The 26,755-nt window shown below is 41.9% G+C and overlaps 1 protein-coding gene across 3 annotated transcripts in view; it reads left to right on the top strand.

Annotated features, from left to right (window-relative positions):
• The window catches only part of septin12 (septin 12), an 88,861-nt gene that overhangs the window by 24,453 nt on the left and 37,653 nt on the right, over window positions 1–26,755 (top strand). Inside the window, exon 1 of one of the 3 annotated variants that reach the window (XM_078270475.1) lies at window positions 22,139–22,240. The exons of 1 other annotated variant lie outside the window; for it this stretch is intronic. Coding sequence is in view for 1 of the 2 variants with exons in the window: in XM_078270474.1 (XP_078126600.1) it covers window positions 26,546–26,555 (10 nt within the window). In the remaining variant the exon portion in view is untranslated. Of the gene's footprint in view, window positions 1–22,138; window positions 22,241–26,530; window positions 26,556–26,755 lie in introns of those variants that run through there. One more of the 3 variants, XM_078270474.1, reaches the window with a different exon arrangement.

Here is a 26,755-nt window from a genome sequence, read left to right as displayed (position 1 = left end):
TATGTAGGAGGGCGGAGCCAGGCTACCAGAGTGGCTCTGGGCAGGTCCTATAGTTTTAAACTTCAACAGAGTACCCGCCTTCAAGGAAGTTAACACTTTTCAATGGAGAGTGGCCAGACTCTCTGTACAAATGAAATGTACTCTGGCATTTTCCCAAATTCCAGATGGCCAGTCCGTCACTGTGTGTATGAATGTGTTAATTCCTCAAGAATATCAGTGCCTTTGTCTGAAACCACAGTACACCACAAATAGGCAGGACCTGAATGCCTCATTTCTGTGTTTAATGATTTTCCTCTTCATAGGAATTCATTCATACTCTGCATATGTAAACCTTTTTTACAAAAAAGTCAAATACAAAAAAATATGAATGTAATATGTATGTAAATCAATCTAATAAAAACATATCAGTTTATGAAACCCACATCCAAATCAAAATAACAGGAGTCTACATAAAAGCTGTGCGACTGTTAAAGATATGTCATTCATTTTAAATGTCTAAAAATGACTAAACCTATATATATATATATATATATATTTTTTTTTTTTTATTTTTTTTTATTTTATTTTAACCCAAACCACAATCTTTTTCTAAACCTAACCAAGTAGTTTTGTTTCAATTCACAACGTTAACCACGTGTTTAAAACTGTGGCCAATTCCTGGGTTTGTTTCAGGGACTTATTAGAAGTATGTATGTTTGGGTTTGCTTACGTGATGCTGGGCGCGCCCACCTCCGTCACACAAATAACCAGCGCATCTACTGACGCAAGTCACGCAACAATGTGTTTTCAGTGACTGTGTCTAAAATCTGGTTTGGTCGTTCCCTTTATAGCTCACTATTTAATATATATAGGGAGAGAGAGAGAGAGGGAGCGGTTTCCAACACATGCTAATGTGCGTAATTTGGTTGCCTGTACATGGCGTCATATAACCTTTGACCCCTCTAGATACTAGTTAATAACTTCCGGCAACACGCGGGAAACACCAGTTGATACGTTAGAGAGTATTTGTAACAATACCTTTTATTTGGTACTTCACTCTGTGCAATAACAAAAATAATATTTATATATTTTTTTATATTTATATTTTTTATTTATATCCCCAGCACAAATGTATAATTATTCACTTCCAACATTTTGTTCAGAACATCTTTAGTTCATTATTTGTGCATACACAAAAATAAAAATATACAATAACAAGAAAATGCACAAGTAGGAAAAAAGCCTGAGGGCTTGTACAATGAACCCACCTAACATTAAAACTAAAGACAGCTGTACATGCTTGCCACCAATTTACAAATGGATATACATATATATATTTTTTTTTAAATCCAAACAAGAAATACTACAGATATACAACATTTACACCCCTCTCTACCTGCCTGTCCCCTGAGTTGGAGTTGGAATACAGTAATTTGCCATCACATCATGTATTCTTGGCAGTTTTATCTCAATGGATAATCTAATAATCTAATCACAATGTCACAGCATCTGAGACAAAGACACTGAGGGTCCTACAGTATCTTGCACCCGGCGCAGCGCAAAGCCCGACGCAAGTGTCTTTGCTAGTTTAAGACCGACGCAGTTGTCCGTTTCCGTCCAGCGCCCACGCTTTAAATAGCAAATGCACCTGCGCCCATCTGTGTGCCCATGGACGTGCTGGTCTTACATGGAGGTGTGTTCAGGTGCATTCTGGGCGTATTGCTATTTTGAGGCAGCGGAAAGTGATCGCGCCATTGGCCAACAAAACCTGGTCTAAAGTCAATAACGCAGCATTTCATTGTTATTTTAATAGTGCATGCCTAGGCTCGTGCACAGCACGCGCACACTCTGCTTGTTACACACACAGAGACGCACAGCAGCGCGCACACATGCGAAAGATAAAAAATAGTATTATGATATGATCTGCTCGCACTTTCACTTTACTCACGAGCAGATCTGTTTCTTCTCCTGAAAATTTCTCCTTCCTGCTCAGCAAATCCGCCATCATAATAGCAATGTGCCAAGGTAGAAACGCGCCTGGCTTTTAAAGGGAATGGGAGATGACACTCTGATTGGTTTATTGCAGGTTACGCCCAAAACAATTAATTGATTAAGACACTAAGTACAATCCTTTTGAACCATGCGCCTGGCGCACAGACCCTTTTTTCCGCCGTTAAACTAGCAAAAGTGGATTCGTACACGCCCTAAACGCCAGGCGCTTCACGCCGTGCGCTTAGATCGATAAAATAGGGCAGCTTCTCACTCCCATCTCGTAAAATAAGGATGCTTGGTCAGGTGCCTTTTGTCGTTGTTATTGACGCTAAAAGTCTCCTTTAGCATTTTAACTTAACGCGCTTGGTACTATTGACGTCCCTTTTGACGCAGTTATGTTAGGATAGGATAGGAAAAGGTCGTGGGTGGGCTTACGGTTCCGTGACACGCGGGAAGAACGGGACGGTTAAAGAAGAAAGCGACTTTAGGAAACGTGACAAGCGGGACACGAACCCCGGCCTTCTGGGTGAAAGTCCTGTGTTTGACCCATCCACCACCCCAACCAACCTCCCTATGCGGAATTTCCCCCTTACATACTACTCGCTAAACCCCGTCTAGCTGCTGCTCTGCCTTTTTCGTCGCTTCAGACGCTGACAGCCTCTGTCCAAACTTTTTTACGAGTTCGGAGTGAGAACGGGATGTAATGTCAAACCTGTTCCCTTTTGCACTGCTCAGGGTGAGGAGAGGACAGTCAGCGGTGAGTCCAGTGGAAAATCCTTCTCTCGACGTCTTCCTCTCGTGTTTATGAGTGCTGTTAGGCAAAACTGTTGAGGGAACTCTTGTTTCACACATATTTGCTGTTTGCTTACTTACAGGCTGGTTAGTACATGTCCCAGTGGTAGCTCCGAGCTTTCTGCAGAGAATACTCTAGACTGAAGTGTCAGAAAAACACACGAGTTGTCCTGAATGAGTCTCACTCCCTCACTGCAGCCATGTGTGAAGGAAGCAGGGATTTGTCTTTGGAGGCACGTACAGACCAGTCACTCTGTGTGTGTGTGTGTGTGTGTGTGTGTGTGTGTGTGTGAGAGTCAGGTAAAAAAGCAGCAGGCGCCTGCAGCTGGGCTTTGCTTGGATTTGTTTCCAATCTGTTTAGTTGTCCTAACATGGCTGCCCTTTGGCTTGTCCAATCAAACGCAATAGCTGTGGAAACAATGTGTGCTCCACACCTACTGAGTACTTATCTAAGAGTGGGATGAGGCCCACTCAGGGTCATGACTGAATTTGTTTTATAAAATATCCATTTAAAACAGGTGTGTGTGTGTGTGTGTGTGTGTGTGTGTGTGTGTTTATTGTGCATTGTGCATCGTGCAACGTCTCTCAAATGTTTAGCGAATCTGCAAACGGCTAGCCAGCTGCTACCATTGAAGTCTGTGATCATTTGAAGTCTTGTACCTTTGCCTTTTTTCAAAGTGTTTTCTTGAGCCAAATCAAATGTTTTATGGTGACGATTCATCTTGTAGCTGGTTGGCTTGGTTCCAGGCTTTATATAAGCATTCTCTGAAAAGTCAAGGGGAGATATTAAATGGGGAAAATCACTTTCTCAACCAGAGCCGTTCAAAAAGTGGGTGGTCACGGGTGAGCTCTGTCAGCGAGTTGTTTCATGAATGCCTGTTCTTGGGCGATTGTGGTAGGTCGGTTGCCTGGAAATCCAGACCCAAATCCGAAAGATTAAGGTTCTGGCAATGAGTAATGAAAATGGCCAAACTAGAGGGGTGGCACGAAGCATGCATTTGAAAATCTCACTGCATGCAATTGGATAACACTACGACCAATCACAACAAGACATGGGGTGACGTATCCAGAGCCCCAAACGTTTAGCTACCAGCGGAGCTAACTGGTAGATATAACTGTCGTCATCTATTTAGCTCGCCTCTGGCCCGCCTATATCAGATACACCGATGATCGGCTACAAGGGCATAGTTAATGAGCATTGATTGCATGATCATTACTGAATGCCAGAGTGACTCGCTGAGCAAATTCAAATTGTGCTCTCGCGAGAACTCCGGATTTCCAGGGTAGTAGGTCGGTGGTTTGATCCCTATTCCTCTACATGTCAAAGTGTCCTTTGGCAAGATACTGAACCCTGAACTGCTCCCACTGCTGTGCCATCAGTGTGTAAATATGCGTGACTGTTTATCTGATGAGCATGGTGACACCTTGTTTTACTTTTAGTGATGTAACTATTTGTTAATAAGCTGGTAATACAGTAGTATTCTTGATTATAATCCTCAGAACTTTGATAAATACAGGCCCAGACCAAACTCAGCGTGATTATTGATTGTGAAATCACATCAAACAGTTCTACTCTTTATACCACGTTTGACCTTTTTCATATCCAACCCGCCCCAACCTGCATAGCTGCCGTGATCCCTAACGATTATCTCTTCTCCAATTAGATTCACTCAATGGAATTCCCATGATATGCAATGGCAGGTCCTTGTAATGTGGTCCTTGGCCTCAGGGGGCCAGCATTCACTGCTAATTCCTCTAAAGTAAGACAGACAGAGGAATGCAGAAGAGAGATCAGGGCAAAAACAAGAAAAGAAAGACAGATCAGAGTAAGAGAAACAGGGAGGAAGAGTAAGTAAAAGGATGAAAGGAATTATGAGAAAGAAAGAGTTATTAAAGGCCTTGCTGTTTTGCTGCAGGAGAAGTAATGTTTCGTCAGCAGTTGGAGAGAAGACTTGACCTAGGTGTCCTAACTTATCTTCACATCTTGGCATCAGTGTGTGTGATTTAGTAAGGAATGGAAAACCTGAAGATTTATAATCTTCTCCAGAATGATTCTATCAGTGACACCCACCTAATGGGCTGCAGGGAACATCAACAACCTGTCCAGCCCTGACTAATTGCTTTTAGAGCATCATAAATACAAGCTTAACTCTGCTTCACCCAGCTTTTTTTGTAGGATGTTCATGTTCAGAGCGGTTGCACGTGTTGAGGTCAGATTAGTCTCGCTTTGCCAGACCCTCCTCCAAAGCGTTCTGAAGGAGGGTCTGGCTATTCCACATAGCATTCGGGGATGGGAAGAAAACGTGCTCTGGTTTAATGGCATTTCTTTAAACTAATCAGAATCGTCATGGGCGGTGCTAAACTTGATGGTAATTTGCCCATAATTGGCGCTAGGGCTGCCTCTAATGATTATTTTCATTATCGATTAATCTGCTGATTATTTTCTTGATTAATAGTTTGGTCTATAAAATTTCAGAAAATAGTGAAAATTGTCAGTCAAGTCCAAGGTGATGTCTTTAAATGTATTGTTTTGTCCAAAACAAGTCAACGAAAGAGATTCAGTGTAATACCGAAAAGAGCAGAAAATCTCCATATTTGAGTGGCTAAAAACACAATTTTCTGCCATTTCTGCATGAAAAATGACTCGATAATCAAAATAGTTTGCGGATATTTTTCTGTGGATCGACTAATCGTTGCAGCACTAGATGGCACTACAGAAACCTAGATTTCAATGGCCCCTAACTCCACCATGGCTCTGACTCACAATTTTGTTTCAATTTTATTTTGCACATTCTTTGTACAGAATCCTAACAATCAGATGTAGGGTTTTCAAATGATACATGGCTTTCTATCACTACATGTTTACAGATGCAGATTCTAAGCTATATTACTATATTTTCTGTTATCGAAAAGTTGAGTTATGTGCTGAGTGCTCACTGTGATCCTAATTGTTAAATATTTGGAAGTTATCCAGCTGCTAAACTGTGTGTGTGTGTGTGTGTGTGTGTGTGTGTGTGTGTGTGTGTGTGTGTGGTTTTGTTGTGGGACCACACCGTACTTTACTTAACTTCACATCAACAGGAAACTGTAAACTTCAAGTACCACTCTGAGCAGAGCTTTAGAGGCTGACTCATCTTTAATAGACCCCTCCGTCTCTGGAAGTGAGTGTGTGCACACACTTGTTTGGGAGACAGCCTCTTTGCTAAAATAATGGTTGTTTCTTAGTTCAAACTGTACGGAGACATTTACAGGACAAACTGGCTCCACAGCACAGTTGACCCTTCGGCTGGGATACAGGGAGTGCAGTTAGAAAAGGGTCACTCCACAGATTTTACACTTTAACGTCAGTTTACTAATCATGAGGAGTACTACTCAGCCCATGAAAACGGCTGTATAATGTCTTCTGCAGCTATGGACGTTCTGAGCACTGCTGAAACGCGGGTGACCTACAGTCAGTACTGTGCCTGAACTCATCTTGAGTAGACACAGATGGAGCACTGAAGCTGCTGCTGCACTGCTAATGTGCTGCTTTCACTGTGGAGACTAGGTATAAACTGTAACATACATAGATAAATATATATACGTATATACTGTATATAGTATATAACAGGTTCTTGGCAGGGAACAGTCTATATATATATATATACAGTATCAGATCTGAAGCTTAAGTATAAAAAAAAGTAAGATATGAATAGTTTACCGTCACGTAACTGGTGTAGAGACCTGAAAGGCCAAACACACTGGGAACTCCAAAGAGCTACCGCACTAGCCTGTTAAATCTTCATCTTTAACAACCCATAAGTGTTTAGATCTCCTCTCAAAAGAGAGGAAAAAAACTAAAGATATACAAACTGCAAGTCGTATGCATGTGTGGCCCATATACAGCACCCACTGCAGTATTTCAATCATTTAAAGGTACAGTATGTAATAATAAGTAGTAATATTTAATAATAGTAATATTTCTGCACTAAAACCGACTACACCAATGTTATATATTTTGTTGAGTTGTGTACTTACATTACCCCAAATGTTCAAACCCAGAGAAATCTCTAATTCTATTTCAATGACACGGACGTTTAGTTTGGTCTCCTTTCAGTGGCTTCAACCCCTCTAGTTACTCTAACTTCTAACAATGCATTATGCTGTTTTTGTGCATACAAACAGCGTAACAACATGTTCACAGATAGAAGTTGGACAGGACTATGTGTACGACTGATTTAGTGAGACGCAAATACGACAGAAGTGCTAATAAACTGTATTATGTACTACAGCTTTCACTACTGTTAATGCACATGGCAGCCATGTTGCATTTTTAGCTCGGGGTACTCGGTGGTTGTCCGAGTTCCGAGCTCGGATGCGTGTTTCCATTTTTGACCTCGGAAAATCTGACTTCCGAGTACAAATGGAATGCAATATGCGGCAACGGCAATTTAGACCGATAGCACATCCCGGTCTGTCTGCCTCACTCCCCGATGCTAAGAGACTTAAGTCGAGTGAGAGCGGACTATATATATATATATATATATATAGCTGCTGGCTAATGTTAACATGCTTTCTCGCTAACTGGTCCGCTACCAATAAAAATCATTTAAATTTGCAGCCAATTCATTTGAATGAAATGTATAAATGTTACTCAACGTAAAAACTGAAAAACTTGAATGGAGCTAGCTACGCTGCATATCAACTCTTTGATTATAACGTGTCGTAACTTTCACTACTGCTCATTTTGAAAGGCCACCACAAGAAAATGTGTTTTTTGTTTGTTATATAATGTGCGTTTGGATTGCATTTCATAATGCAATTCTGTCTGCCACTGGACATGATCCTGGGAAAATGAAGGCTCGCTAGCTATGCTAGCTAACAATGGCAGTCAGAAACAAACATCTATGATCTATTGTTTGTTTGATAATCTTAACAAAGAACACATTTTCTTGCGTAGGCCTTTCTAAAATGAGTCGTGGTAAAGTTACTATAATCTGTTATAATCCAAGAGTTGATTAACAGACAGAGTTGGCTAGCATAGCTAGCTAGTTTAAAAGTTGTCTACTTCGACAAAACCGCTACATCCCTGCCGGAAATGTGGACTACTTTAGTGATGTTTAGCTACACTGCAGTAGATCTTTTTAAGAATTCAGAGACCAGCAGAACAGATGGAAGCATCAGTGTGCAGAGCAGATGTAGTGACGCCGCTCATGAAGCAATTCTCTTCAAAAAGTATTTAGCTCATTTCATTTAAAAGTATTTAAGCTGGTATGACCATGGAGATGGGAGAGAGGGCTAGCTTGACCGAAGTCGTTGGTTGCATTCAGCTTCAGTGTCAGTGTAGTCCGCTAGTGCGGCACATAAAATTGCACAAATCCACAATATGAGACGGGATTCTTCAGAAGCACAGCCCAGGCTTGTCTCTCTTTTGCACAATAACTATCTGACATTTTGGAGTGTGGTAAAAACTGAGCTGACTCGTGGAGAGCAGCTCCGGTTTGCCCTCCAGGTGAGCGTCCCAATAGATGATGGTGATCTCACGTGAAAACTATGAATTGCACTTAATGCCCATTATTGCACATTATGTCACATGACTCAGTTGTAAGGAGTTAAGTTATGATATAAAAAATAAAAAAATAAATCTAGTCCACGAGAGACAGTCACCCAGAGAATGGGAGATATTTAGAGAGAGATGGAGAGGGAGATATAGATAGAGAGTATGTGGGTGTAGGTTTGTGTTCATCCTCAGCTCTTTAGACAATCCAGCTCATTGAGCAAACAGCAAACTACTGTATAGTAAACTGAGAGCTGTGACAGTTTTGTTCAACAAACTTGATCATACAGGGAGGTGCATGCAGACACACACACACACACACACACACACACACACACACACACACGCACACACCTTGTTTGTATTCATGTTTATGCTTCCACTGGATAACAAATGAAAGGTAGATGACAGACGGGAACCAGTTACCTGTGCACTCAACAGGTCGTAAACCTCCTCCTGACTATGAGGAAATACCCAAGATAAGACGTTTGTATTTCAGTAGTGTGTGTGTGTGTGTGTGTGTGTGTGTGTGTGTGTGTGTGTGTGGGGGGGGAGGTTGGGGGGGGGGAAGGTGCAACTTCATATGCACACAGGACTCTGTATCTGCAGAGTCTGAGGTGTGTCTGTTTATTTGCAGAGTGTATGCTTTCCTCTACAGCCACATCAACTCCTCGACCCTCACAACCCTGCTCAGTGTGTTTACATGCACAGCAGTAACCGGGGTATGGTTAAGTGAATAACCAGGTTATGCCAGTTCTCCCCTTATACATGAGCGGGGAAGAATGGGGAGAATGACAGGAGTAACTCTACCTCCTGCACAGTAGGTGGCGCTCTGCCAATGCACAACTGGCTTTTTCTTCTGGTTGACCTACAGTATGTCAAATTACACAGACCGGCCACTAAAATGAGTAAAATTGTATAAGCTAATGTTTCATTTACACACTCTTGTCACAGCACAGTGTTCACGCCAGACGACTGACAACTTTTTCAGCTGATTATAACGTTTAGCAAGCTAACTTTGTTAGCTAACTAACATTAATGTTAGCCAGTGTCCTTTTAAGAGTGTGCCTTTGAGCTTTGTCACATCAAGCTGAGTTTTCTGTTCCTGAGCAGTGTTGCCAATTTAGTGACTTTGTCGCTAGATTTAGCGACTTTTCAGACCCCCTTCGTGACTTTTTTTCAAAAAAGCGACTAGCGACAAATCTTGTCCAGCGGGCACGTGAGGTATTTCTCTCTTGTGGCCGCCAAAACAGTCTCCTCTCTCTTCTGTTCTGTGACTCAATGAGCAGCAGCCCCTCCTCCCCTCTCTCTTCATGTGCAACAGCACTACGCACAGTGCGCAGACAGGTAGAAGGGGAGGGGGACAGAGTGCGGGGGCTGGTGTAGGTACGAGAGACTGTGGGACGCGACGGGAGAAAGACGCCGCTGAGCTGGCCTGGCCCTCGGCAAGCCAGCCTTCTTTGAGAATTCTTTATCGAGCTTTTTCCCTCCCTTTGTAGAATTTCTTTTATTTACTTCAAAGATAGGCTACCTAAGTAATAATTATAAGGTCAAATAAATTGCTGTATTGAATTTGTGATTATTTGGCTAAAGATTTCTATTTCTTTCTATCTACCTTGCTGACACAACCACTAAGCTTTATGCAAATGAGTGCGTAATGACATCACAAATATGCAAATGAGCGTATAACGTCATCTAGCGACTTTTAGTGACTTTTGGAGCTGGTGCTAGCTACTTTCATTGGAAAAGTGTTGGCAACGCTGTTCCTGAGTTTCATTAGCTCAGTTTGACTTCTGGCAAGAACACGCAATAGTGAGCTCTTCTCGGTTTCATAATAAACTTTTTTATTGCACAATTATAATCGTCTTAAGCGACTCGATTACTATAAAAGCTGCTGGTCACCAAGAAGTTGCCCAATATCTTCCATGTTGAAAGATCATGGCTGCGTAGTGAGCTACACACACGTAACACTGTCACCTTGCAGACAACAAAAAATCAGCACTTCTTCCATTTCAGCCTTTTGCTGTATTACCATGACAGCCTGACAACCATCTCAGGTGAGATCCAACATTGTACGTAGGGGTAGCAGATGCCTGCGCCCCTTGGCTCACTTCACCACATCTGTCGCTCCTAAACCAGACAATAAGGATTTAACTCTTCGCTTAGCCCTGATTAATGTCAGGTCTTTAGCCAACAAAACGTTTGTGCTTATTGACATTTTTACATCTGATGCTGGTTGCGGTTGTATACCGTCCACCGAAATCCAACAAGGACTTCATGCAAGAGTTTGCTGATTTTATAGCGGGTATCACGTTACAGTATGGCCTCTTTTTAGTTTGTGGTGATTTTAATGTACACATATACTGTGAAGACAGACCTATGGTTGAAGACTTTTTGAATCTTATTTATTTATTTAACGTCACCCAGTGGGTGTCTGGCTCGACCCACGAAAAGGGGCACACATTAGACCTTGTGTTGTCCCATGGCTTGTGTGTTCATATCAATGACATCTGTGACACCTGTATATCACATCATTTCCCTGTTTTATTCACGAGTACAGTCCCATGCTCTGTGGTCAAGTCTTCTCCTGCATGCTGCATGTTGACTGGGATCAGACGCGACCGCTACCTGGTGACCGTCAGTCCAGCCGCCGAAAACACCCGCTGGGATGCACAGGTACCTCCGCGCTAACTTAGCCAGCCCGGGCCGGGGAACCTTATTCCGTTCTTCGTAGTGAGTTTCTACCAGTCTGGTGATGGTACGTCGTGACAGAATGTGACATGCTGGTTCCAATATCCATCTCAATGAACTGGCAGATCCCTTGGGTAATTTTCTCTGCTCATTGTGCATCGCAGCTCCTCCGTGCTAACGCCGAGATGATGCTAGGTTGAGACTGAGAGCAGGATGCACCGCCACCGACATTAACCAGGGTCGGATGCACTTTGTTTAAGTGGTACATCATTTGAGTCGTGGCCGTGTTGTACTTATACACGGCGTCGCAGTTTTTACAGTGAACTAAGTCGTTTTTTTTAAGTCAAAATGATCCCACCATTTTGTGACCATCTTCATGATTACTTTTGAAATCAAAACAGAAACTTGCAGGTAACTGAGTAGCTTATGACGCCCCCGGGTGGTAAAACGTTTAATTGTTGCCACACAGTGAAATTCATTTAATTGCTTCCAGACTCACACTACGCAACGCAACCAGCATTAGTTCAATCGATAACAAATTAACGTGATCGACAAAATTCTTAATGATCATCTTATCGATTGTCGATTAATCATGCCCATCCCTAATACCAGTGCTCTCAGGCAGGCATGTCGGCAAGCTGAGAGAAGGTAGAAAAAGGACAAACTCAAAGTGTCATATGAAATTCTACAGCACAGTCTGTCTGATTATCAGAGAGCTGTAAAATCTGCAAAAACTGAGAACATTTCTAACCTGGTTTCTCATAACTGCCACAGGCCTCAGGTTCTTTTCAAAAATCTTATAAACCCCTGTGACTATGCCCCTATCATTCCCACATCTAACCTCTGTGATTCCTTTCTTAAATTCTTTGTTGAAAAAAATGTCTGACCTACGATCTTCTGTGACCACATCCTTTGACCATGACCCCTCTGTTGCCTTGCGGTCCTGGACAAGTTTGAGCCCATTTCAATCACCTCCCTATCTGAGGTGGTCCACAATCTGCGTCCCACAAATTGTCCCTCAAACAGCATTCCCTCTCGTCTACTCAAGTCTTTGACACTGTTGGACCATGTGTTCTATCACTGATAAATACCTGTCTTGTCTCTGGTAATGTCCCAGCTGGGTTTTTTTTCTCTATTTATTTTAAATTTTCACACCAAATGACATACAACAGAGGCCATGGAAACATTGTCAAAACCTCTGTTCTGTCTAACTTCAGGCCCATCCCGAAACTGCCATTCCTCTCCAAAGTCCTAGAGAAAATAGTTTTGACCCAACATTTTACTCATAATATTTATAAAAAGTTTCAGTCTGGTTTTAAACCCTGTCATAGTACCAAAACCGCCCTTTTAAGATACAGGATTCAGGATTCCCCGCCATCATGGTACTCTTAGACCTCACCGCTGCCTTCGACACTGTTGACCATTGGCATCAGTAATCTCCAGACTTTGTGGAATAAAAGAAGTTTGCAATTATTATTTTTCGTGGCACAGTGTGTAAGAATTATAGGTACTGTGCTCAGGTGGTTCCAATCATACCTCACAGTTAGGAGCTTCTCTGTCCACCTTACTACTCTTCCAAGACGGCCCCACTGACCTGCGGTGTCCCTCAAGGCTCCCCGATGCCTTTTTCATTGTCAAACTGAAATACATCTTTGATAAACAGTCTTTGCCACGCTAGGTGTTTTGTGTTGTAAATTCCTGCTTGTTTCTGCTATATAAACCTCAGCTACACTTTGACCCTGCACTGATATCTGATGCCCACCTTGCAGAAAGCACAATGTCCTTCTCAGAAACTGAAGTTAAAGGTGCAATATGTATTACTGACAGCTAGTGTTTAAAATAGTTACTGCAGTCCATCCATCCATCTTCGTCCGCTTATCCGGGGTTGGGTCGCGGGGGTAGCAGCTCCAGCAGGGGACCCCAAACTTCCCTTTCCCGAGCCACATTAACCAGCTCCGACTGGGGGATCCCGAGGCGTTCCCAGGCCAGGTTGGAGATATAATCCCCAGTTAGCAGGGTTAGCATGGCGGCGTTAGCAAGGACCAGTTGGGATCACTTTACTGGCTGTGTCTCAGTTGTTCTTGCGAGTAACCAACTCGAGCACTCTAGCGAATGTTGTAATGACATAAAATGCCCGTCCCTAGTAGCCGTGATAAATTAGCCTGAAGCTAATGCTTACCTGTTTAGGTGGAAATTAGCCAACTCGCCGTCCTTTTGGGCGCTAAGCTGTCTCCATCTTTCAAATACATCTCCAATATTTACCCGGGGTTTGTTACGTCTCTGGTCATGCAACTGTTAGAAACATGCCTTTTTTTTTAGGTTGGGTAGAATCTATCTCCGTTGATCCTGTTCGTTCGTTTGCTGCTTTCATGGCTGTACTAACGTTACAGCTGTAGCGCGCTGGGTTTACGTTTCTACAGGTATATCTGGCAAACTGGCCTAGAAGTGTAGAGTCACGGTAAAGCCAAGAAATGGAAAGCAAGACAAAAGTCTCCAACCATACCAGTGGCTCTGTGAGTGCTGACATCAGCATGCTCACAATGAACGTGCTAACATGCTGATGTTTAGCATAGTATATATTGTTTACCATGTTCACAATCAAAGTTTAGCAAGCCGCCATGCTAACATTTACAAATCAGTTTTAAACACAAAGCACAGCTGATGCTGCTGGGAGTAACAGTAAGGGGTCACCTTCATTAAGACATGCTGCCATTCCCAAAAGCATCTCACCAAAGCATGTATTGCGTATCTGCTAGTGTCTTCCATGGGTACTGTGTACAAAGGAGGCTGATCTGTCCATTCACTCTGTCCAACTCTGTCCCTCTTTGGCCTCTCTGCTACAGTTGTATATGAGAGTAATGATTAACTTTAAGTCATCATAGAAATATGCACATATCTTACCTCTGAGATTGTATGAGAGAGAGAGAGAGAGAGATAGATATGTACAGCATTGTATAGTTATTATACTATATTTTACAAAATTGTAGTGTAATGTGATTTAATTGTAGTGTATTATATTACCAGTCATTAGTACAGTATAGAACCTATGTGACTATATTTAATGTAAACGTTCTGTCTTCAGTCATTTCGCTTGTCCAAAGTGCAAAGTACCTCACAAAGTACACATTGAGCACATGGAAACACGAGCACGCACAAACACACAATGGAAACAAAGTGTTCAATGGCTTGTTCAAAGCCAAAGAAACACTGGGTCACTCACCACATGTGTTTCCTGAATCTATTCACCATCATACACATCTTGTTTTCCTGTCATGGTCCAATCAGATTGTTACTTCAAGGGTGAGGCTAAGGTCTGTCTCCCTTGTATAATAGAGAGGGAGATACAGTGGCTTAGCAATGCTAACTATGGCACTGTGGACATTAAAATAGACCTGAACTTGTTTTAGGTGTTGTCAACGTATTCTTCTTAAACTTTGACCCTCTTACTGTGTGGTTTCACTTCATCAAAGTTAACATTTGGTCACCTAAAAATGTCTTGTTCAGTGTTATGCCAACCAAGCTAGCTGCCGTACATATAAATGGCAGTACCCGGAGGTCCATGTTTATCCGCTGGATGACTCGCTTCAGAAGGGTTGAAAAGCATTGAAAACTTTCCCCCTTTAGCGCTTAGCGCTTAGCATAGGGCAGCGCCATTGCAACCATAGAGATGCTGGCTAAAGCTTGATTTATGGTCCTGCGGAGGCTCCACGCAAAGCTGAAGTTTATACTTGTGCGTTGGTGTGTGCGTCAATCTCAGTAGGGCCGGCATGTGTGTGTGTGTGTGTGTGTGTGTGTGTGTGTGTGTGTGTGTGTGTGTGTGTGTAGAGAGAGTGACGCAATTAACTTCGTAGGTCCGTGTCTCCATGTACCTACGTACGTAGCCACAACGTAGATTTTGCGCAGAAGTATAAATCAAGCTTAAGCTTGATTTATACTTCTGCGCAAAATCTACGTCTTCCAGCTCCACCCTTTTGTCCAAATATGATTGCGCCATTGCAACCATAAATGACACTGGCCTGGCCCCGCCATCCTCCCCAGCTCCAGTTTGTCAGTGTCCTTTAGATAACATATTTGTATTTTCAATAGCAGATATATCACCAACAGCTTATGCATGTCCTTCACCTGTGCATTTTCAAACAAATCTTATTTAGAGTAAAGCAAAGCAAGAACACGTAGAGTGAGGAGTGAGTAGGCTGATAAGAACATTCCTATTAGAGAAGATTTCTATCTGCTGTTGTTCTCGTGTTGTGAGATAGTTTAGTTTTACTTCACAGAAAGCCTTTCAGATAGTTTACACACTCTTCACTGCTCATTCACCACAGTATATCTCAGCTACAATCTCTGACCTGTGTGTGTGTGTGTGTGTGTGTGTGTGTGTGTGTGTGTGTGTGTGTGTGTGTGTGTGTGTGTGTGTGTGTGTGTGTGTGTGTGTGTGCACTTTTTCAACACTTGGGGGAAGCACTGCATCCTTGTGGAATTTAAGATTCAAGATTCAAAATCCTTTATTAATCCCACACGGGGAAATACACACTGTTGCACCAGCTAAGAATAGTGGGAAAAGTACAAGACACACTTAAGATGAACACAAATAAATATAGGTAAATAGAATAAATATTAAAATATATTCATCCTGTCAAACAGTAGCTCTTACAGCTGGGCGCTTCATTATGTCCCACTGGCTTGCCAGCCACAACAATAATATAAGAATGGTTCTAGTTTTTAGAACTATTGCCTGCCCATAGTCAGTAGACAGTATGCTATTAAATAGTAAATTAACAACAGATAGAATAGACAGAGTCCAGCTGGTTAAAACTAACTTTAAACTAACTTCCACTCAATGCAGACTGTATTAGGTCACATGTGTCCAGCTGGTTACAATCAAACTAACTTCAGCCTGGTGTCTGACAGCTCGCACTGCATTTTTCTGACATTGTAATGTGCAATGTGATTGAATGTTGAAGCCGAGCCGTTTCAGAAAATGTTGGGGCCCTAAGCGGCATCTCACACTGAAGAAAAAAAACTAAACCAGTACCACCCCTCTGGCTAAGGCCTTAAGGCCCCCAGTCATTTTAAAGGAGACCTATTATAATTTTCTGTATTTTCTGTCATATCCTTAAAATTTACATTGTGTAATTTTTGGAGTTGATTCTTAGCAAAAACCCCTTTGTTCTTTCACAAATATGTACTCATTCATGTGTAATTACTTCCACCAACTAATCAGAGTATTCTCGTAAGCGTAGAATCTGACATTCAGAATCATTCAGAATACATAGGAGCGACTCACTCGAATGACGGCCGCCATGTAGCGCCTCCATCTTTAAAATACATTAGCCAAAGAGGGACATACCTCCGCCTTTCAAACTTTTAGACTCAGTGGCACCGTGATGAATGCCAGCCGGGAGGGAAAAGGAGAATTAAAACGACAACGCGACAGGCAAAGCAACAAGACCATAATATTATATAATATTAATATTGGAGTGGCTAGAACAGCTGCGTGTAAACGACGGAGATACTAAGAGCTAATTTCGGGTTCGGCCACCGTAGGAGGAAGGGCTAGAAAGTAATATTCAGTTGGTTGTCATTTACAATTTCACCGCTAGATGGGAGACATTCGTACACAATTTAGCTTTAATGTTACAGTGTTGGATGTTCATATTAACGTGGCAAAGGCTTCAAATAAATATAAATAAATAAATTCCTGGGAAAATAAAGTGTTTTTGAACATTAAAGCATATAAACATGTTCTAGTACAAACACAAAATACAAGTATGAAAGTGAGCATAATAGGTCTCCTTTAATACCACTGAATGAAAATGAATGACCAGGCATAATGAATAACTATTTACAAGAAAATGTATAATAATAATAATAATAATAATAATAATAATAATAATAATAATAATAATAAATTGAATTTGTATAGTGCTTTTCAGTACAATACACACAGTACAGTACACAGTATAATACAAATGTTTGTTGTAGGATCCATGTGACCTGTTTTGGTTCATTTGTTATTTTTATGTATACTGCATTCTGGTGGCCGTATATGTTATTGCTTTCTATTTTTAGCTTCTACATCTCACATAATGAAGCATGCACGGGGTAATGGCCTTGCTTTATAAATGGCCACATGGTGACACTATCTGCATCCAAAACTGTTTACTATTTTCTTGTCCTAACGTGTCATGAAATGTTTGATATATACTGCAAACAAACAGTGTTTTCCTCCCACTGGGTTGCCAGGTTGAATTAAAAATGTTGGTTTGTGGAGTTTGGCATGTGAACTAAGTTTATACAATCTAATGCCCCAACTGGCAAACACACAGGCAAAATGTGTGTTTAATCAAGACTCTCAATTATAGGACTTTCACTGGAAACACAACAAAACAGGGGCATGCTGGGAGACAGGCGTTCATACACAGCAGCAACTTGGGAGAATTGTGTGGATGGATGGATGGATGGAGAGAATAGAAGCGAGAGAATGGCATCATCTGGCTGCAGCCTGTTCTTTTGTGTTTGCATGTTGACACTTGCAAGTAGGCACACACTCCACATTCCTCTATTAACCTCTGTGAGTGTCAGCAAACCTGTGTGTGTGTGTGTGTGTGTGTGTGTGTGTGTGTGTGTGTGTGTGTGTGTGTGTGTGTGTGTGTGTGTGTGTGTGTGTGTGTGTGGCCGTGTTCTCATGAACTCTGGACCATGTCCGACAAATCAGATCCGGACGTAGTACGAAGTTGCACTTCCACATATGTAGCCCACAACAGGAGATTGTCCATGTCAGACGCAGTCTTACTAAATGTAAATACTATTACACTACTATACTGGGTAGAGCATGCAGCAGACAGGACATGGCGTGGATTATACCGTGGCCACGTAGCCGGTTTGTAATTTGGTCATAAACAACCGAGACTCTTGCCTTAGAATTTGTCTGGTGATTTCTGCGTCGGCTCTTACCGACAGAAGTTCCCAAATCTCATTGACTCTTCAGTTAGACATTTCTGTTGCTTGTTCACTCTGTTTGTTTTCTTCCAGTGTCGCACCAGCCGACTGATAGAAACGTCATCAACGCGGCCACTCACTCGCTGTGAATTTCCGGACAATGAGCTGCTCTATTCACACATGGGCTCAATCAGACATTACACAGAGTTTGTACTTTGGAGCTGACAGGCAAAAGTCTTTTTAATGTCCGGTCCAACTGATTCGGATATTTTGCATTCTCCCATACAGCTCCTCTGGGTAATGTCTAGTGTAATTCAGGTTTGCAGCGCATGTGTGTAAGGGGCTTATGAAGTTAGACACCCCCCCCTGGCCCTGATTGGTGCATCTGAACAGGGAGCGGTGGATTTTTGCAAATCACACTACAGGCTGTAGGTGGTGCCAGAGGAGCCGGACTTTCTTTTAAATCACCTGCTGAATGTAGATCTACTGGAACTTTTCAGCAAATATGACAGAAAGTTAGTTTTATAAGTCTCACCAACTGCATCTTTAATGTTTATCAGTTTTTCAGTCAAATTTATGGTTTTACTAAATTCTGCTGTCAGATGAATTCTTCAAAGCAAGTATGTAATTATAAACTAACAAAAAGAGTTGAAGCTCTGCTCAGGAGATTAAAGTCTGATTTATGGTTCTGTAGAGGCTCCAGGCAGAGTGGAGCACAGTGGCATAGTTATCAATGCCATTAGCATGGGGGCTAACACTAACGTAACTCTGTTTTTATCATTTCGGCTGTGTTTTTTTAAACATACTGTCATTGTGCTAACCGAGCACCGTTAGCCTTTACAACGGAGCCGCTTCACTACACTTGTTAGATAACGTTTCAGTACAGAGTTCTCTGTTGATTTGTGTTTGTCGCTGTGTGCTCGAGGTTGAAATGAATGTAAACAAAGCAGTGTGCCAAAAATGCAACGCGCCATGATGTAGGTTCCCCTTCAAGGCTAATGTTGGATATCCCTCTAGTTTACAGAACATAACAACAAACCCATGATAGTGGCTTTGGCAATGCATAAGCCTGAGTAGTGTAGTAATATTGTATTTTCTATATGGCTGTCAAAATTAATCCACCGGAGTTTAGAACGACGTCGTGGATATAGAGCCTAACCTGACAATAATGAGTTATTGCAAATTCCTTTTAACGCCACTCATTTGTTTTGATGTACGATTAACGCACGCACATTCTGTGATTTGGGACTTGGGCCGCTCCGCAGTTTGGGAAATCAGGAAGCGACGCAGCAGTAATGGATGGCTAGCAGAAACAAAGCTCCTTGAGCAGAAATGGATAAAGGGTCTTTTCCGGCATGTTCAAAGTTCTTCCAGATGGTTCTCTCGACAAGACTAAAGTTATTTGCATGTACTGTCTATGTGAACTGAGTTACCAACGGAGTACGTCAAGTCTCAAACAGCACTTGCTTGGCCAAGCATACGGCCGATGCAGAGAACCATAAATTTAAAACAGAACCCTCATCCTCCCCCTTGCCAAAGGCAGGCCATGCTGGATAGTTTGCAATGGAGATGTAAGAAGTGTAAGAAGTTCAAAGAAGTACAAGTGTAAAGTGGGACACTACATTGTGTTAGTACCACCAAGTAATGTTCCATTCAGGTCAATGTGCCCGTCTGTTGTTGCTTGATGGGCTTGAGTTTGCCATATTATGCTTTCAGCAGATTTTCTGACTGAGCATGCAGTACCTTTGAGGTTATTCTGGACAGTATTTGTCAGTGTTTTGGATTGTTACAAAAATATTAGGGCTGTCAAATGATTAATTTGTTTTAATCGCGATTAACCGCTGAATTTCTATAGTTAATCGCGATTAATCGCAAATTTTCCTCAAGGGGGTTTACAATCTGTACAGCATATGACATCCTCTGCCCTCAGATTCTAGATTCGGATAAGGAAAAATTCTCCCCCAAAACCCTTATAATATCAATGGAATGTCGTGTGATCATACAGTTCGTTCAGCAGCTAGAGTTCTGTAGTGTGGGATGAAGGAGTGGGGTGGGAATGTGAAGTGTCTGGGAATCGTATAATGTGGGTGATGTAGGAATGCTGTCACCTCTCAGTGTCCAGTTTGCAAAGTCGTTTAGTCAGCTCTGTGTCACTTATGGTAAGACAAAGGAACAGCAGGCCGAACACTGGACATGTGTTTACAGTTATCAACCCAGGAAAGAAAGGCAAAGAGACTGAGAGAGAGAGAGAGAGAGAGAGAGAGAGAGAGATAACTGAGCTGCCATCCATTTATTGTGATTTATTTCCATTTCAAACTGTATACAAAGGCTTGAGAACTGACAGAAATCTGAGTGAACTACTGTCCACGCTCCACACTCAAACAAGTGATGATAGAAAACAAGCTTAGCTGAGAATTACACCCATATGTAAACAGTTTGGGTTGCTATACTCATTCCTCCAGTCCATCCAGGTCATCATGAAATCTTTCTCACAACCTTCCAATGTAAAGGCTCGATCTTACTCCGAAACGGACGCATACATGGACAGCTGTGGACACCACGGACACATTGTAGTTCTGTTTATCCTCCACTTGGAGGACACTTTCCAAACATGCACAGTAGATCGCTATGCTACCACCTGTAGCAGAGCGGCTGTGTGGACATGTCGAGACAAGTCCGCGCGGACACAACAAAATGGCTTTGGTGGGCATTCACACAGCCTGCGTCGGTCATCAGACGATCCAGCAAAAACGGAGGTCTGGCTACACCACACATACATTCTAGGATGGTCTTGGGCGGCGCTAAGCTCCGGACGCAGCGACCATGGCTCTGCTAAATAGTCTCAGGAAGGAACTTGTTTGGGTAGAACATTTGCAACCTGCAAAAGAAAACGCCACATACAATATTAAATGAACTGTTCATACAATACAGTAATGGGAGCTATTTAAATTAGCTGGATACATGGTTTAAACATAATTAGCTCTTACCAGTGTATCGACGTGTGTACTTTGTCCACAGCAATCCCACCAATCGGTCCTTAAACGTCCCAGTTAGAGAGGAAATGCCCTAAACATATTTTTTTGTAAATCTTTACAGTCATTCCCCGAAAGAACCAAGCAGGCCTGCCTTGTTGCACGATCCAAAGTTTCTTCGAAACTTGCCGTTTTCAGCGGGTAGCTTGCTAGCTCAAAGGCTGTTGTTGTTTCCCGAAGCGAGTTTGAAAACGGCAAAACACGCAGAGAGCGGAAGGTGATGGCAGCACTCCTCCCCACGTGCAAATGTCCCACGAAACAAGTTCCCTCCCGACACTTTTTTGCAGGGGCAACGTCGCGGCATCCTGCGCATAGCACTGTGATTGGTTTAAAGACATACAAACAACCCAGAGCAATTTGTCCACTTATTTGCAGAATAGTGACGCAGCCAGACTGTTTTAGAAGTGTGGGCATTGCTATGCAAGACTTGCATCTCACAAATCGACTGGGTATCTTCCAAAGTTATGGTGATTTTAGTATCAAATATTCTTTGTCTTACTATCCTTGCTTAAAATGTAACTTTGGAAGATACCAACTGACAATTGCCATCACTTACACAACTCTTTACACATATGCAGTCGTACTCCCCAACACCTGTAAACACACTTTCATGTGTAAAAGAAGAATAAAAGAATTATCTCCAACTCTGCAGTTGCCTTCAGCTCTACAGAGCGTTTAGCTTTTTGTTTTGGTTTGACAGCCTGCAAATTCCGCTTTTATCAACCTGTTTTCCAGTAGTATCAGCAGCAGGAAACCAGGCAACTATTTTCAGTGAATAAGCTCTGAAAAAGCTCTGAAACTCTGACATTAATGCTAATGTTGCTCTGTGTCAGCTAGTTGTTTTATAGGCAACTGTTTGCTAAAACGTTCACAATAACAATTTTATAAGCTGATAATAGTTCAGATGTTGAAGAAGAATTGTTTGGTAGTTATTACTTTTTCATTTAGTTGGATTTAGTTGAATTTAAATGTTGCCCCATTGCTTTCTGTTCACAGCTCCTGCATGGAACAGTGACACAAACTGTATGAATTAAAAAGCACTATACATGTGGCATTATTGTCATCAAAAAGTTAATGTTGTTGTTGAGTTACACAGCCAGCAGAAGAGCTAACCAGGAAACCGTTTCCCCCACAGGCCAGGAAATGCATCATCCTCTGACACACACACACACTCACTCACACACACAGTGCCACGCCCCTCTGCACACACAGTCAGTGATATGACATCCTGCCCAGTTGTATATCTGTGTCACTGCTGACTGCTGTGTCTCCACACCAGGTAAAGTACAGCTCTCTCCTTCCTGTTTTCAGCCCCTTTAAACAGCTTCTAACTGGACCACAGTCCTCTGTGTTACACTGGCCGCATTCTTTTCATGTGCTGCTTGTGCTGTTAGTCGCACACTTGTTGTTCTGTGTGTGTGTGTGTGTGTGTGTGTGTGTGTGTGTGTGTGTGTGTGTGTGTGTGTGTGTGTAAGGGTTTCAGGGTTGGCACTTCAGATCTCAACATGTGAAAACTGGTTTGCATGCTTGTCAGCTGTAAGTGTGTTGGCATCTCAGCACAGGGAACAGAGAGCAGAATAAATTAATAACATTCTAACTATAGTGCAATGAAATGGTTATTGGGTTATAAAGGTAATAGTTTTCATAATTAGGATTAATATGAACATATTCATAGTGGTTTAATTGTAGTGTTGTGGTACATGTTACTTTTTTACAGCACAGTTTGTATCTTAGCATTTTATGTCTGATGTTGAATGAACAGCTGTCTATCATCAGCATAGTTCAAAATAATCACCACAAACTGTCTGTTCATATGTCTGCATAAAGTGTTGGGTCAGGTATAATCATTATACTTCCCAGTGTGTAACACTGACACCATATTTCATTATCAGGAAGTACATAATACTTAAAGCCTGTTTAAAAATCTGCGTCACTGTGTTAACTATATCATTTTCACATGAAAATGCAATATAGAAACCAATAGAATAGATTAAGAAAAATGAATACTAGATTAAATAGATCAAAAATGAAGAACATTTGGTGCTTTAGTATTTCCAGCAGCAGGGCGTTGTATGAGAGATTGAGTCAAACTAAACATGTCAGCCAGTGCAACAGAGTGGCTCATTAATGTGTTTTTAATAGTTTTTGGACAACAATGGAGCAAATAAGATATTGTGTGTGTATCAAAGCCTTCTTTGATACACACACAATACTTGTTAGTAGCATCAACTCATTGGAGGTTTGGATCTGCACATGGGACTTTTTAACAATTTTTTAAAAAGTTAATTGGGGAAAATATAGAATAACTATTAGAAATTATATTTAAATCACGTCTGACAGTGCTTTTACATGCACAGCATTAACCGGAGTAGGTTAGTGAATGACCGGGTTATGCCAGTTCTCCCCGTGTACGTGAGCGGGGAGGAATAGGGAGAATGACAGGAGTAACTCTACCTCCGGTACAGTAGGTGGCGCTCTGCCAGCGCACAACTGGCGTTTCCTTCCGTTCGACCTATGTCAAAATTACACCGATCGGCCTTTTAATCAGTAACATTTTATAACTTAATATTTCATTTACACACTCTTGTCACAGCACAGTGTTCACGCCAGACGACTGACAACTTTTTCGGCTGATTAGAAAGTTAGCTGTAACCAGTGTCGGGTGGAGTTAGCAAGCTAACTTCGTTCGCTAACTAACCCGAATATAATAGTTTTTTTTAAAACTGCATGTAAACGCACTGTGAGAGACAATTTCCCTTTTAAGAGTGTGTCTCTGAACTTTGTCACATAAAGCTGAGTTTCCTGTTCCTGAGTTTCATTAGCTCAGTTTGACATCAGTCTGGCAAGAACACACAATAGTGAACTCGTCTCAGTTTCATAATAAACGTTTTATTGCACAATTATAATCGTCTTAAGTGATTTCATTACTGTAAAAGCTGCTGATCACCAAGAAGTTTCCCAATATCTTCCATGTTGAAAGATCATAGTCGTCATCATCGTAGTGAGCTACACACACGTAACCAGTAGTTTGGGTGTGTGTGTGTGTGTGTGTGTGTGGCATAGTTTAACCACTTTTTTTCTAAAATATTCAGATTTTTTTTTCTCAAATCATCTTGAGTATTGAAGCTACAGTAGTCAGTGTTTTATATTTGCTGCAAAGACAAAATAAATCACCTGATTAATGCAACGTTATCGCAACGTCTCCCGGCCAGTTTTCACCGCAGAGTTGCCAGAAAGCTGCTACCAGCCAAGCTGAAGCTAATATAATTAGCCTAAAGAAACAAGGCATCTGTCCCAGGGGGGGGGGCTGTGGCTCAGGTGGTATGGCGGTGTCGTACCAATCGGAAGGTCGATGGTTTGATAACTTCCCCTGCAGTCCCATGTCGAAGTGTCCTTGGGCAAGACACTGAACCCCCCCAATTTCTCCCGATGCTGCGCCATCGGAGTGTGAATGTGTATGAATGTTTATCTGATGAGCAGGTGGCACCTTGTACGGCAGCCTCTGTATGAATGTGTAGAAATGGTGAATGGTTCCTGTACTAAGAAAAAGCGCTTTGAGTAGAAGTAGGCTATGTAAATGCAGTCCATTTACATATGCTGGAAATCAGTCAACATGCTTCCGCTCACAACACCAAGCTGCGTACTTGCTTTGAAAACAGTTTTATCAGTGTGAACCTGAGTTACTGACAGTTTTGCGCCAGCTGGTGTGAAAATAACAGAAATAATTTTCAGAATACAGTCACACTTTTTACTTTTTTCTCTCTTTCTCTTCCTCTTCCTGTGTGTAAAGACACATTTCCATCGGTTTCTGACTTTTTATAGTAGGACGATAGACAAAATTCATGTGATTTTGGTGTACATCCATTAGCTGAGGATAATATATCTGTGTTAATCTATAAGATAATACATTTAATTCTTGTCAAGACACATACAAATAGAAAATGTGTTATTGGTCAGATAAGATAAAACTTTGTCTGTTCGCACAGAACATTGTCTTGCATCGTCTGCTCCAACAATCAACAGATAACATTAAAAACATGTATTAATGAATGGTATTGTTGTAATGAGCGATACAATGAGTAAAGCTTGCAGAGGCTCCTGAAAGACTTCACACCTGAAACCACACACACCAGCACTGCACAAAACCAAATCCAGTTCTCTTTTTACTCGTGCACATGACCTGACCATAATGTCTGTCACTCCATTCAGTGACACTTTGTTCACACCACCTGCAGACCAATGACAAAAAAAAAACTATGAGACATGTTTGATGACAAGGGCCATGTTGTTTGACTACAGCAAGAAAGAAAATCATGAAGTCCATCTATACAACCGTATATAGATATATATATAGATATATAAAGCTTTGTAACATGTTAGTTTTTATTAAATCTGGTCATTTAATTGCATCTTAAAGGTTCAGTTTAGCTAACTTTTATGAAAAGAAGTTTCATAAAAGAACTACATCGTTGAACGAGATCTCGCGAGATTAAAATGTGACGAGATAATGACAGATATTTATGAAATTCAGGAGCATATACGCTTAAGAGCATCGCTGCTTGATTTGAGGTTTAATCTGTGCTCAGGGGAAACGTATGCCTCGAGCAGCAGCTAAAGTGGTCAAAGTTGACTTTTTTAGACCTACTTTCACCCAGTAACACCTATCATAAGCACACTGAAAGCTCTGTTGACTGAACAGGGACATACATTTTCATACTGAATAATTAAAATAATTGTACAATGGTAATCCTACAAAATAATATATAATATAATGTTACAAAAAAAGTTTTGATATGTTGTCTGCAGGTCTTATTTTTAGGCTGCATGCAGTCCCAAAAACTCCCACCAATCAGATAGTTAGGACAGCTTGCATATGTTGCCTGGGAGGCAAAACCCAGGGGCTGTGAGTGTGCAGTAATAGCTGAAGATGAACTCAACAGCTTGATAGTCAGAGAGCATTGTTTAGAAGGATTTTAGTGCCTAAAACAAAACCCCAAAACTTTGGACGGTCAAAAATGGAAGTTTGAAAAGGTGGAAATAAAGAGAGAATAGAAAGTGATAAAAGCAGAAGGTAGGGAATGTGAACGTGGAGTGAAGCAGCCCAATGATGTCCCCTTTAAGGAATCACAGTTGGATTCAACTAATTGGTTTTATAGGTCAGTTACGGAGCCACTTGGAACTGGCCTGCAGCTCCATCCCACACTGACTGACAGCTCGGCCGTGGCTGGATAAATGCTTCTGACGGGGGAGGGGGAGTGGGGAGGCGTAGTCCTCCTCCTCTCGGGGATTAGTGGAAGCTTCTTGGTCTATTTGCATGTGAATGGATCCAGGAGCTGCCTTTAGCCACCAACAGCCCCCCGCGCTCTCACTCTCTCTTTTGCCTCACCCTTTCTCCACTCCCCACACTCTTCCTGATCAGGGAGAACCAGAGAGAGGGAGAGAGATACTGACAGAGAGTGTGCAGGACCATCACGTCTGCGGCGGACAAACTTTGCAGAAAGAGGAGTTTAGAAAGCAGAGGCAGTTCTTCTTTTCAGAGAGCCCTTCACTGCCAACCAAGGAGGCATACAACTGGCTTTTGTGAATGAGAGAAGGTAGGATTTTTTTGTGTGTGTCTCTCATCCCCCATGGGTATCGGTGGGGTACGCTCAGTCCCATGGGCTAACAATGAAAGCTGACAGGACTGGTCCACTTTGGCGGTCAGGATGGGGGGTGGGAGGGTTGCTAGGCCTCGGCTGGCTTCTTACTAACTGTTAAATCGGAGATCCTGAATGTCAGTCTTAAAAAAAACTGA

This window comes from Sander vitreus, chromosome 15, assembly GCF_031162955.1.
Source record: "Sander vitreus isolate 19-12246 chromosome 15, sanVit1, whole genome shotgun sequence".
In the NCBI taxonomy this organism is placed as follows: domain Eukaryota; kingdom Metazoa; phylum Chordata; class Actinopteri; order Perciformes; family Percidae; genus Sander; species Sander vitreus.
Note: the sequence above shows the minus strand (reverse complement) of the source record. Positions and strands in the feature narration are given on the sequence as shown.